Raw genomic sequence first — 15,200 nt, 5'->3', positions numbered from 1 at the left:
GAAATAGTTTGAAATGTCGCAAATTTGCGACACTATGCAGTAAAGGGATAATACTATAATATGTCATTTACTTCAACCCCCAATAGCTGTGATACTCTGAGCAGTTTGAGCATAACCAGAAAGATTTTTTTATTGTTTGGATTAGATCGAAATTGGACAGGATTTGACGAATAAATAATAATTATTGACACACTCGGGACCATGGCCCTCACAAGGGGGGGACTGACAGGGCTCTAGCCTGGGGGCCCGGTCTCATGGAGGGCCCGTCGTGGCGAGTCGACCACATATGTGAAATAACACACATCACAAATTTCCTCTAACATTAAAAAACGCGCAATGTTATTTCAATAATGGTATGTAATATTTTTAAGTATGTGGTGATTCGATGCAATTTTTAACTGTTTGTCGATACTCGACAACTCCATAATTCAAGTGAATTTAAGTACTAAAAATACGCTAAATTCTAATAATTTTACTGTGAACACCATTTGGAAAATGCTACTGTATGGCGTCATACTGCCTTTAACCTTGGCGATAGGTAGGGGGGCGACAAATATCCTAGCTCGGGGGCCCGCTTCATTATGTGAGGGTTATGCTTGGGACCACCAGGGTCGACAGTCCAAATACACCTTTATACAACAGGAAAAGTATCTAACTAAGCAATTCACCATAAAACGAGTCATATCACAGGATGATAATGCAGCAAAACAACCATATTATACAATAACTTGACTGGGAAGTTTTACGCTATTCACTCGATATTCATTTGATATATCGTCACCATACTACCAATTGTTAAGATAAGAGGATATGGAACACTAATTATTATTAACTCAAATGATTTTCAGTAATATTTAACTTCACCGCGGATCATACTTATCATCACAGCCGTCGCATTTTTATAAGATATTAATTATAATATTTACAAAAGAGAAAAAGTCGTTGATAGTGCGTAGGTATTTGACCATTTTTATAAATAATACAATAATATTACTTTAGTAGGCACTTACATCTCCAATTTAAAGAAATTAGATTATCATCAAAATTTCAAATATTTTAATATAAAATCAAATTTTGACACAGCATGACAGAATTGTTAACTAGGTACTAATTACCTAATAATTACAGTGTATTAAATTTGTCATAATTTATCTGTCTGTAACGCATAAGCTGTCTCTCCCTGAAGCACTTAAATATGTATGCGAAAGAGTTTGCGTCTTTGTTGCGTGATCGCATAATTATAACACCCACGTTGCATACCTCTCATACACATTGCACTTAATTGCTTAGTCACGTACATTCATTTCGCTCACATGCTTCTTAACCAGTCATGTAACTCACGTAAAATACACCGGCTTCATCGAAATAAATACCTGCCAATCTATATTGGTAGGTATTTAAATCGTTGCGTTCTTTAGCTATGAATATTATTACCCTATATTACTTTGCTTCGGATATTAAAAATAGTAGTATTGTGAGCTAAATAGTAATATTGAGCATTGTAATTTATTATGAATGCAATTTTTATAGAAATGATTATAGTTCTCTGTTTTGGTAAACATAGATAATATGTCGTGTCACTTCAAAGAACTTTAACGTTTGACTTATTAATTAGTTTCAATCACGTATCGCGATTTAGACATCATATTAAATTAATTTCAGGAATTAGGTACTATCGAATCTATTACCTTACATTATATTCAAATACATTAGATTGGTGCACAACAATAGATAATATTATATTAACTATATGTGTAATATTTTAGAACAAGTTTACGCGAATAAAATATTTAACAGCAATTTTAAAAAAATCTAATAATAACACCAATCATATTATCATGATTTAAAAATATGCAATTAATAGTTTTACACGTGTTACGTAAATATTTTATTACACATATCCATTATATGTACCAAAGTGCCCTCTCCTACTGTCGAAGGGGGACGTGGTCCTCTAACACAGGGCTTTCCAAACTATCTTCCGCGGGACGTGAATAGATGTTCCGAGAATTAATCAGAAAAGTACCCCAATGTATCGAATCGAACTATTAATGTTTTACTTCCGTTTACTATGACATATTTTATGCAAAGCAGGATTTTCTTATTAGATATACTGCAACGAAGCCAAAGTCCAGGAATAGGTTCGACGCCACACCAGATATAAGAATTCAACTTTCTAATATTGTGCCTGATATAAAAAAATAATATCTGCAATTCAAGGACCCAAACTCATCGAAGTCATTAAGAACTTCATTCACTAAAAGTAATTATTGCTTTTTATAGATTCTATTGATTATGCATTGTTTACCTACCTAACAAAATAAACAAGGTTTTCCGTTAAAATTTCAGGATTTGCTTGATTTCAAGATCTCAGTGAGATTGGAAATTTTAAAACATTAAATAATTATATCGTAATATTTAAAACTTTTCGATGGTCAATTGACATTTACTTGACATGCTTTTAAATGCAGCAATATAATAACATTAATATTAGTGAACGGCACGAAACTAGACATTTAGTATTGATAAAAGTCATAATTATATAAGTCTATGGAACCTATCGATAATAGTGCTACAATCAAAATAGGTAGGTACATATCAAATGTACAATTACTAATATTGTCGATTTTACTATTATCAATATAATACATTTATATTCGATTATTGTATAACGATATTAGTTTTCCTATTAATCATAATAATAATATGAGGTAATTTTATAAAAATAGGAAATTTCAGATCTCTTTGAGAAAAAAATGAGTAATATCATATTATCATAAGAATAGTTCACGTGTCGACATGTGCATCTGTTATATACACAAGACTGCTTTCGGCCGCTATCTAGGGTAGGAATGTATCCAAATATTAGCACTTATTGTAAAAATTACAAAAGGTTAGTTGTAATTGTTACAATAAGTGCTATGTTTTAACAGCGCCTCTCTTGGCTGTGATAAATTTTAGAGTGAGATAGACAGTTTTGACAGTTCAGATGGCTAACTTATTGTAATTGTTACAATAAGCGTTAATATTTCGATGTACTCTATGTAGTTGCCGTAAAGGCCGAAAGCAGTCTTGTGTATAGAATAGATGCGCCGGTGGCAGGTACATTAACTATAAGATCATCATGAACCTAGATGTCTACGACGACAGCCTTCCATATATTTCTCACTTGACAATAAATGTAAAATTATAATCAATTCGAATATATCGTAAGCAGAATTTAATCACACACATATATATTATAATATATATATTTTAATTAAATGGATACAATCGTTAGTTTATTATCAGCCAATTAAAATTTTAAGAGTATCAGTAGATAGGTATATCAGAAAATAGATATCATAGACACTGCAAACTTACAGTTTAAATATTTATCTAATTATTTACTAAGGAAAAATATTATAACATCCAAATCAATAGTAAGGCAGACATAATGAAAAATATGCCGGAGGCACTTAATACATACTAAAGAAACAGATAGATAATACAATTATTATACTTAAGTACCGTTTTAAGTTTTGATTTTTTTTATTTTTGAAGTAGCCAATAAATAATTTATATACCTATATCTTTAATTAAATAAGTGATAATTAAAACTTTTTTTACGAACATTAGCACTTAATTGAAACTTAATTATTTAATCATAGAGCTAAACAAATATTATTGCATGTTATTGTTAGTCAAATAATCAATTTATTGTATCGATTAATATTCCTGAGTGACGATACGGTATACCTAAACAATATTAGCACTTGAGAATGCTTATAGTTTAACAATGTTTCTCAATTTGAGGCCTAAAAATAATACCGTTAAATTATTCGTAATTGTATGTATATATTTATTTGGTATAGGTATCACCTGATGGTTACTGACTTGACAAATAATATTTATAAAATTTCTCAAAGATTTGGCGACTAACATTCCTGATTAATTTGATGCAGTAATGTTTTGCTTCAGAATTGCGATGAGCAGCCCTCCAGAGTCCTGAAAATCTACGCGTGCCGTCAATTTTCAGACACAATTTATTTGAATTCCACGAATAACAAGGGGTCAGTTTTGTTTGATATTCGATCATCGTGACCATTAAGATGAAGAGAAATATGCATTACAGGTATCCAGGGGTTAAATTACATATTACACAGTCAAATGAAATGTACAGAAGAATTAACCACTTTTGACATAATAAATAAAATCAAATATTAGAATGTACCTTTTAGCGAAGTAAACACCAACGCACCGCTAGCAAAAGGGTTATATCAATTATCTCAGGCGATCATGATTTGAAATAAATTATAAATTTAACACTCAATAACTTAACTACACTCCAATAATAATTATGTACATAATTATATTATATTATATAAACAATTGTTTACGCAGGGAACACATAATAAATGGAAACTGAAATACCCAACGGGTGTGTAGTCACAGGCAAATGATCTCGAGTGTAGAAGAAAATGGGATAAACTTAGACGCGTGTCGTTCATTCCAATAACTGCTCTCGGTTTATGCATTCATACGCTCATTCAATATTTGTGTATTTGAAGGTTGCAACACACACCCTTGCACGTCTATAATATGTGGATCATTTTCATAGGACACTCACACATTCAAAACCCTGCATCAAAATGTAGTGTATTGAGGTATAGCCTGTCGGAATTCTATTTATTAATCTGTTCTGTGGTTAAACGCATTGCATTTTTCTAGAAAAAAATATTATTCTAATAAGAAAGGAAACTACGTTTTATTGATAATGTTTATCTTTTTAGTAATAATAAACGAAGTGGGTCCAAAAAATTCGCATTTATTGCAGTTTTTTTAATATTGAGTTTAACTATAGATTAAATTTAAACTCCTCGTTTTTATGTATTACAACAGATCAATTAAATCTTTGCACATTCAGTAGTTCTTAACATCAGATACACGTCCCTAATTGCATTACATTCCTCCGATAGTATTAATATTTCACAAAAATACGTTAGAATGATAAATTAATATAGTGTGATTGCTCGTGTGCGTCATGTACATTTAAACATCATAATACCTATATTAAAATATTTTATTTATTGTTTATTTATATGAAATCAAAGAAAACACTATGTTGCTATCAATACTTTATAAACACTCGCAAACATTGCGTATGTCAGTGCTATCCAAAATGTGTGCCGCAGCGCTCTGGGACGTCTCGAATATTTCACATGGGCTACGCAGGCTAGGATTCAGATAATAATACTGTTTTACTCAAGCAATACTACTTTATTTGGAAGGCAATCTTTTATGTTGGCACTGTGTCATTTAGAATTATTTTTCTTTCAAACTTTCGTCCTCTATTTCGATTTTTATCTATTAAGTGGAAAATATTGCGCATAGAAAATCCTATGAACTGAAAAGACAAATAAGCTTCCGAATGGAAAATGTTCTTAATAATAATATAATCTTCACGGCGCTGAAGAATATTGATGCACTAAGGGCGCCGTAAAATTGTCATGCTACTCTTAAGAGCTTAGTCATTTTTCTGAAAATTCGGGACATTATCTTTGTATAGAATTAAGGTTAAAAGTTATTAGTACATATACCTAAGTCATTACATTTTATTTAAAAAAAAAAAAAAAAAACTCAAAATAGTATATCTTGTATTCTCTAAGTTGATCGGAGGTCGGCCATTTTCAGATATTTTATTTCATCAATTTATGTAGAAGCAATATTTTTGAACATGAAACATGTTTATTATTAAATATAAATCATATTTCAAAAACCTACATTATTAACTATTTTTTAAATCACACATTAAAAGCGACCACAGTTTATAATTCTGTATGTATTTACATTTTTGTTGTAGGTACGTAATGATATTATATATTTAATTAAAAACAGATAATTATTCTAGATACGTAGATAACGGTTAAGTTATATACCAGTAACATGTATTAGTTATAATATGAATATAGATAATGTTTTAAAATACTTTCAGTAGGTAATTGATACGAATTGAAAACGGAACTTACCGGAGTTGAATAATAAATTAAAGTTTATTGAAATAGTATTCCTTGCCTATTTAAACACTACATTTTATGAGTAGATAGACTAAAATAAATACAAATATTTAACGGGGAGCTTTATATATTATTATGGTCACTCCAATTTTAACTTTTTGTGAGCGCGATTTATTAATTTTGAGCAAATCTATTTTGAAGATTGATTTTCGATATATATATATATATATTATAAGCATATACATTATAAGTCCGGACAGTAAGGGCTTAATCCGATTGAAAATAATTAATACAATAATGCATAACCGAAAAAAGACCCAAACTATACCCACGTCATATCAATCCAAAAAACGTTAATTTTTTCTTACAAATAACGGGGTTATAATCTTACTAAGTAACTCTTTTAAAGCAAGTTACCCAATTAATAATAAAAATAGAAGAACTAATCATAATTTCAACTGATTGTAGAGATAATTTATTGGTATTAAATTATTGTTGATGTAAATAATCGCGCCGTTCTCAATTCAATTAGTGGTCACAAAATATCTCGTGACATTTTGTTTATCTGAAACAATTAAAAATGTGTATTTCCAGAAAAGTTTGTAAGTGTGTACAATAAAAATAATGACTTATTATTATTACTTTCCTCATTATACACAAATAGTCAAAAATATATGAGTGACTTTATTAACACGTAATTATTATCGTTTGAGCCAAATAGTTTTCTAAATTATCTAAAATAAGTAATTAACATACTATACCTACCAGAAATAGCTATCTGTTATAATATATTATAGTATAATATTTTAAGTTATTAGCAGTTGAAGAGTTTCTGAAAGTATTTCTTGATCAGTAACAGTATTCTAGACTAGACAATGCATTTAAACAAAGTTTCATTTTTTAATTTTTGGCGGGAAATAAAATTCATTAGATACTTAAAATAAAACCCAATATTACAGTAAAATACCTATCACACGTACGTTGCTCTGATAAAAAAAGTTTTTAAGACAAAAAAAACAACCAAATTAATTTTAATTCGATTTATGATATGATTTTTAAGAATATTATACGAGTGTGTTAAATAACTATATTTAATATGCAATAGCTTCAAAAAACCATTAAATAGTGTTTTATAAATATCTATAAAAAATATATTATACTGTTATAAATAATAACACCCACGGTGGCCGCGCGGCTTAAGCGTTTGACTATCGCGCCGTGGGTCTCGGGTTCGAATCCTGGGTCTGGCAAGTACACATATTGTTTTTCAATTTGTGTGTGAGTCAGGGTATGGACCTAATAGGTTGAGCCAGTGGCTGACATCCATTTCTCGTAAAAAACAAAATCTGTTAATACAAACCTCTACTCTGTGGAGGCCCATATGATTAGGATCGGACATGGTCGAAAAAAAAATAGACAACGTAGCTATTAAAACCGGTAGCTACTGGTATTGTTACAATATGTTGTGGATCAATGAATTATGTTTTATTATAAATGTGATCTAAATTATAAATATATTAGTAGAATTTACCAACGTTTACAAATCAACCTCTTATGTGTTGCGGTTGTAAGAAAACCACTGCCAAGTTGACATTTCAGAAATATTTTATATACCTACTTCAAATACTTTTCAAATCAAAACAGAATGTATAGGAAACGTGTAAAAATCATAGGGTAAACAAACATAGTAATGCATGCTCACTAACCACAATCTTTGATTAGATACCTACATGGTTTGCAGAATAGTAATAATTATTTATTGGCGTATCTATTTAACATATCTAGTGTAATATTTTAAAAATAAATAAAAACAATATCGCCATTTCACACCACGGACAAGATTCTCACAAAAATTTGCTAAAGTGCAAATATCATTTGAAGAATTTATAAATATATTAAAAAATAAGGTTACCTTTTTATCAATATATCACTTTGTCGTTATACATATTAAGCATCCGCAGTAGAGTAGTGGACAAATTGCCCACCTCTAAATCCACTGGTCGTCGGTTCTAATCCCGTTGCTGGGTGAAACTTACATACATTTTTTCAGTGTTTATTAATCGGGACCAGACCATTTCATCAATAATCTGATCAAACACCTAACGTCCATTCCTAGTAAAATGAAAACTGTTATTTATGACCTCTATGCTGTACATAGTAAGTGTTGCATTTTATTTTATTCTTTGGCGAGATATTTGGCGTGCCCCCAACCATCGCTAATGTTAAGGGCAGCGTGGTGATCTACAGTTAGTAGTGTTCCCTACTGGTATTCGCGAGGTAAAATTGTGGGTATTTCTTGTATTTTTAGCGATTTTTTGTATTTTTAAATAAATCTTGAATTATTGAATTGTCAGCACTTGCTATCGAATTATGAAGCACGGATCGCGACCCCCTTTTGTAGTAGTCAATTATCATGCGTCATATTAGATAAATAGCCATTTGCATTAGTCAGGAAACAGACTTAAAATAATTATAAAATAAAACGTTACGCTTGAATTACCATTTAATTATTATACCAATGATCATATTATATTACATTTAATGGCATTGCACAGCCAGATATTTTTTATGTTAATATTATAGGGCCGCAGGCGACTTTTTTAAACTCTTATAGCATATGTGTTATCTCATTTAACTGGTCCCCAGGCCAGAGCCCTGTTAGCCGAGGGGCCCTTGCCTACATAATATTATGATGTAGTATGAAAATATTGTTAATTTTATCTCACGTATTGGCATTGTTTTAACCCATTTATTTTTAATTTATTAAAAATGGTGATAATTAGATAATTTATTTATTCTCCGCAGAGTTGGCAATATCTACTACTTATCACTACAATATCTACTACTTATTTGATATAAAAAAAACATTTAAGTACTTATGTATTTATTTTCCTAATGATTCGGTGTATTTCTTTCTACGGCTTACGTTGAGAATGAAAATGTATTATTTGGTTAGTACCTATACAAGAATAAGTAGAATTTAATAGTGGACAATACATAAGTACGCTTTTTAATGATAACATCGAATAGGTATTACACAGAGTTCACTGATAAATTAGTGATAATAATTAACAGACTAATTATTGAATTAAACATTCTTTATTGTTGATAGTCATTATAATAAGTAATAACAATATCATAGTAGGTGATATAAATCAAACAACATATATCACTGTGACTGTCCGGCAAAGTTTAGAATCACCCTCAACTCATTAAATAAGTAAATCTCTGGTGTATTTTATACAGACTCCGTTTTTAAGATAATTTATTATTGATTGTGAATCTACCGAAAAATAGGCGTCAGAATATGCTATTAGATAATCATATTATCTTATTTATTGAATTTCGGCGAACGGAGTGACATTCGTAACTTTCGTTTGATAATATTTCTGTCAGATGCCTGCCCCTGTCGATTCATTAACCGATCTAACTATTATATCAGTAATAGGTACATACAAGTAAAAACAGTTGATACGATATTTTTTTACTGTTTTACTTAAATTTTAACTCCATAACAAAAAATAGCTGACAACGAAATTACGTAAAAAGGATGATAAATTACTTGTACGCTTTTGGATGCATTATCATTGTTGTCTAGAAAATAAGATAATAAAAATAAGAATAATTAAGTAATGAAGTACCTGAGGGAAAACGACGGTTAATCCTAGTCTACATAATTAATTTACAATATTATGCTTTATGATAACTTACTACATATTATGCGAAAATAAGTTATGTCACTGCAGTTTTTTTGCATTTAAAATATCAAGCTTAGAAGTACCTAATTAGGCACGTATTCAATTTGCTTCTAATCCGTTAACAAGATGTCTAATCTTTTGCATTAAAAAATATTTCAATTGAAATCTGCTCATTTAATTAATATAATAAAGATATTATTATATAGTATAAGGAATATCCATTATCATTTACCATTAATATGAATGACTCTGGAAATAGAAACCCAGAAATTCCTATTGAATTATCTAGTGAGATATTTTAATGGCAGGCAAATTGGCAGTTTAAAAAAAATAATTGGCTGATTAGGAATTATTGTAATATTTAAGATAATTATAACAATATAAATATACATAGTATATCTTTAGAAATACTATCTGGAAAAATATTATTGATTTAAAAATAATACACAATTATTGAATATGTGTAGTATCTACTTACTTAGAAATTCAAGTGAAACGTATAATTATTTGTGTCAATTGTCCGTCGTTACCTACTGGAAAGTGGTGGTGAAGTAATTGGTTTAAACGTTGATATCCTACATAAAACATCGTAAAAATATTAGTATTTTTAAAAAATTTAAAGGTGGGAAGAGGCACAAGATAATTTTAAAGTTACAGGTTCATAAAGCACATAGGTATTTGGCATTAATGACAGATAAAAAAAATTGTCTACATTTTCATGAATCTATTCACGATCCCAACCATATTATGGTATGTAGGCGATATTAATAAAATTTAAATATAATAAAAATAGCTTATCCGACAATGTAAAGCTAAAATGGTTTAATAATTAACAATTTGGGATCCCTTATGCGCCTTTACTAGGGTTGCCAACCGTCCCTGATTGACATAAAGCGTCCCGAAATGGATATCCCTGATCCGGGACGTAAAACGTTTCGGAACTGTACAGAAACCCGCCGACAAATATCACCCTACGTGTAAAAAGATTTATATATATCTTGATAAAAGCGGAATTATGAATTGCAGAGCAAATATTATTGAACCATGCGAATAATTTTCATTTTTTCGCTTCAAAATAAATACTTAAAAGAAGGAAAGAGTGATAAAAATATTATTGAAAAAACCCCAAACCCTTCCAAAATTATTACATAAAATATATAAAACATTTATATTTCTGTATTGTGTTTTATGATAACTATGTACTTTTTTTCCCATACGTATTTACTTATGTTTAATACATCCTCGGATATACATCCCTATATAATTATAATTGACGTTGTAAATAAATATGTATATATACATGTATAAAATATTGTAAAATTATATTTAAGTGACTTTTTATATGTTAGACTGCATGTCCCGGAATTGTCTGAAACATACTTGGCAACCCTAGGCACCATACAGTGGAGCTTATTATAGACTTCTTACGTAGAATTGTTCATTGCATTTACCAAACACATTGGATTCTTGTTCTGGATCCAAACACATCATGTTATTGTTTCCAAACGCGGGATTTGAACCCTCATCTGCGAATGCTTTGGCTTTTTAGAGATGGGAGCTTTACTTATAGGTGCTTACTTCACCGTGTAGTGTGCATAAATCAAAAGATGCAGATAATATCAGGTTTGTTTTATTATGATATTTTTTATTATGGGACAGCGCTCTCTTCTTCTATAAAACTAGCTAACTATCGTTATTAAAAATACGAATAGTTTTGTGATAGTACTGATAGTAGTCCAAATTAATGGAGATACCTACTTATTTTATATTAATAATAAAATAATGATGTAAGTAAAAGTCTATATCTTGTTATGTTCAACTCTCAGTAGATGGATTGACCCCATATTAATTAGGAATTACTTGTTTATCGAAAGCATTCCAACATACAAAATAATTTCCTGTTGGCATTCTTGTCAGCTAGGGTCGGTAGTGTTAAAAATATAATAATATAATCCACAAAGACATCACAATAATTGTTCAACGATCTGCCATTCAATTTATTTATTTTACATATTGTGGACAAATTATAAGTTTAAGACGTTCACAACATGACATAAAAAAAGAGATAGATAGTATGTTATTAAACAGTAGAAATATGTACATACAAAAATATTAATTATATATGTACACGGAAATACACCGGATGAGTTAAGCAGACCCTATTTTAAAAAAATATTAAATAACGTCCACCTATACTCATCCTCACGTAGGTGGAATATATCAATACCCGAAGCAATTTCGATGAACATAGTTATCGCCCTCCCAATTGGCATTACCAGTGGCAGGTTGGTTCTGCACCTTGGGAGAATAAACAACTGATGTTCTCTATTTCTAAGATAGTTATCAGGGACACACAGGTCAACACTGCCCAGAATGGCAGAGTTCTCATTTATACCTCGTATAAGTCGAAAAAAATACGTAGCTGAATAAAGATTTATTCTAAATTGCAAACTGCAGTATGTAAGCATGCCTAAGAGAAAGTCAGTTGGATAAAGCCACGGATAGTATCTGTACAACCTCAAATAAAGGAGTCTCAAGAATTTCTTCTGAACCCTCTCCACCATAAGGCCATACTTCAACTGATGCGGTGCCCAAATAATAGACCCACTCTCAAGTCTGCTTCGAACTAAAGAATTAAATAAATAAATTGTATTAGGTATTATTAATAACACAATATTTTTTAAATACCTATATCATATTATTGAAACGTAAACCATAGAATACTAGATTTCACTTAAATACTGTAAAACATGTACCTAATTTATGCCGGGTAGATTCGGTACATATAGGTAATATTATAAATATATTATTACCTATATATTATAAATGTTAAAACAATAGAAAATATTGATAACATTTTAGACATGATATTATTTATATAGATAGGTATTCTCCTATAACATTATTTTGTAATACGAGAATATGCACTTAAAACACATTTAAGTACTTACCTCATTATTTTCAATTGGCTGTGATTAATTATTATTGATTAATTAACTTATACTGTTTTGCTTACTTACAGAATGTATTTTTTTTAGTTATAATTTTATTCAATTAGCATAGTTACAAATGCATTTTTTGGGGCGAAATGAGTATTATCTTTAAGGCGTCAGTTTTTACAGGGCGGCATTTGTTTGAATATTAAATACATTTTATTGATATAAGATAACGTTTTACATTATTTTAATATCCAATTTTAATATCGAAGTAGTATAATAAAACACTTTCATAATGCTAGTATCAAAAATGGTATAAGTCTGTTTACTGGAAGCCAGGCGAGATCAGCGGCAATTTTTATAGCCGATTTCGGCAAAATTCTGGAATTTAAGAATGATAACCTAACCTAACCTAAAATCCATTATATCGGCTATTTTCAAATTTTGTTTCCCGCTGGCTTCCACGAAATAAACAAGAACCTCCTATTATATTTTCAATTATATGGCACTGGCATTTTAAATCAACAGGATATCCGATAATAGATTAATTGCTACACCTAATAGATAGGTACATACTTACATACCTACCTATTCGAAAGTTTAAAAAAAACTATGCCTGTAAAGCTGTTTATAATGACATTGTAACATATTATTATATTCTAGATATTATCACAAAAATATTGAGTACATATATGCGCCGCAGGCGATATTTTAGAAAATGGGGACGTAATTAGTACAGTTTTGATATAATTTATCAATTGCTAGGAGGAGTCGTGTACTATAGATCTCAAACTTTTCTTACAGTATCTAGTATCTGTAAATATTTTCGCTAATGGTAATTATTTAATTTTAAGTATTGTTTTACCACTTACCTTCATGAAATAGTTGTTGGAACGGCGACCTCTGTAGGTGGTCGAGCTATTGCATCCACCACCCTCGCTGAACTGCCAAATATTGAGGCTGTAATTCTCTTCTTTTATCGACGAAAAGTTTATCTTACAAAAAAAAAATCACACTATCAAACAACTCTTCAAATGTCCTGTTATTAAATGTTCACGATTGTTTTATTTCAACTTGTAGATAAGTTTATTTGTAAACATAGATATAAGTATATATCTATTTTAGTATTGTATTAATAACATAATTACAATATGTACAATGTTTATCGAATGTCCAATTAAATTGCTTGACGCATTCGTTCATTAATTGGAGATTTCTGTTCAAATGATAACGCTTAATTGCATAACCCATACATAATTACGTTACTAGAATCATAATAATATGCACGCTTCGGATATGTCAAAATGTCAAACGAGCATAACAAATAAATTTTAATTACATGTATGCATTTATACGCCCGTCGGCCAACGACAATAAATTAATTAACAAGGCAAGAACAAACACTCACAACGATAAACGAAGCAATAAATTGTATAAAGTATATTCTCAAGGAATATGCACTAATTGTTTGTGGTACGATTCGAACGTTTTCGACGGTGTCAGTTCTTAATTCGAAAATGCATTCGAACTTTTGTTTGTTTATTGTGACGTCACGCGACGAAATGTCAAAATACGCGATGTATTTGTGAAACGGCGAGAAAATTTTCACAACGCCTCCACGACTATACCGTGCGGCTGCTGAAGCCTGAATGGGCCGGCGAATCTCGGATCGCGTTCGAAATTTGAAAAGTTCGCGGCGTGACGCAACGCGGGAAGCGAGCGCGGAAACGGATGCAACCCGCTCGACTCTCAGCCGGCGAATGAGGTTCAAGTATGAACGGAGGCTCGCCGCCCGACGCCGTGTCCGACGATCTAATTCGCTGGTTTGATTGAAAATGCATTCATTGCGCATGCCTTTATGGTGAAACAATAATTAATTCGAAGTCATGATCGTAATCATTTAATACAAATTTCGTTTAATCTCGAGACTATTTCGATCCATCTTTCGATGTAATAGGGCATTCTGATATGCTTCCACACAATACTAAAATGACCTAGAAGCCAATACGCTCAATTTTCGCCTTCATCCAGAATATCTACAGACTTGAAATTCGGTATATACTAATATGGTCACAATACAATTTATTAGAATTTGGGGGCTGTTCAGTACTCGAAACATGGGGTCACCTGCAAACATAAAATTAATTTGCGATAGTATTAAAGTGTTTATACAGTTTGGTACCACCTGTATAAACGAAGGCAACTCTGAAAAAATACATACTACTTACAATAATAATTAAATTAGCTGCAGGTTACATTAACTCAATTTAGAGATCGCTTATGAGTAGATATTAATGTAGCCAATAGTTAAAATTTGTCGCAATTAATCATGGCAGTCGTAGCATAGTGGTAATGCACAGGGCACGAAACCCAAAAGACGCTGGTTCGATTCCAGCCGGGTCTCACTTTTTTCGAAAAAAGATTTTTTCTATTGGTTATATTTTCTCATGAATGTTTTCAGAATTATTTATGTTCAATAACCACATTTGCTTGGTACATATTTTTGCACATCCACAGTGGAATATAAACATAAACATTTTAAACGTTTGTAAATGCATAGTTTGTATACA

At 30.6% G+C, this 15,200-nt stretch overlaps 1 protein-coding gene across 1 annotated transcript in view; it reads right to left on the bottom strand.

Moving 5' to 3' along the window:
* The window catches only part of LOC147064062 (LIM domain transcription factor LMO4.1-like), a 157,857-nt gene extending 143,482 nt beyond the window's left edge, over positions 1-14,375 (bottom strand). The window contains exon 1 of the mRNA XM_085958870.1: positions 13,503-14,375. Coding sequence (XP_085814996.1) covers positions 13,503-13,508 — 6 coding nt within the window. The 5' untranslated portion in view covers positions 13,509-14,375. The remainder of the gene's footprint in view (positions 1-13,502) is intronic.
* Positions 14,376-15,200: the final 825 nt, after the last annotated feature.

This window comes from Rhyacophila brunnea, unplaced genomic scaffold (genome assembly GCF_057557595.1).
Source record: "Rhyacophila brunnea isolate RB1 unplaced genomic scaffold, BYU_Rbru_1.0 scaffold_8, whole genome shotgun sequence".
Taxonomy (NCBI): Eukaryota; Metazoa; Arthropoda; class Insecta; order Trichoptera; family Rhyacophilidae; genus Rhyacophila; species Rhyacophila brunnea.
This window is presented reverse-complemented; position numbering and strand designations above follow the sequence as displayed.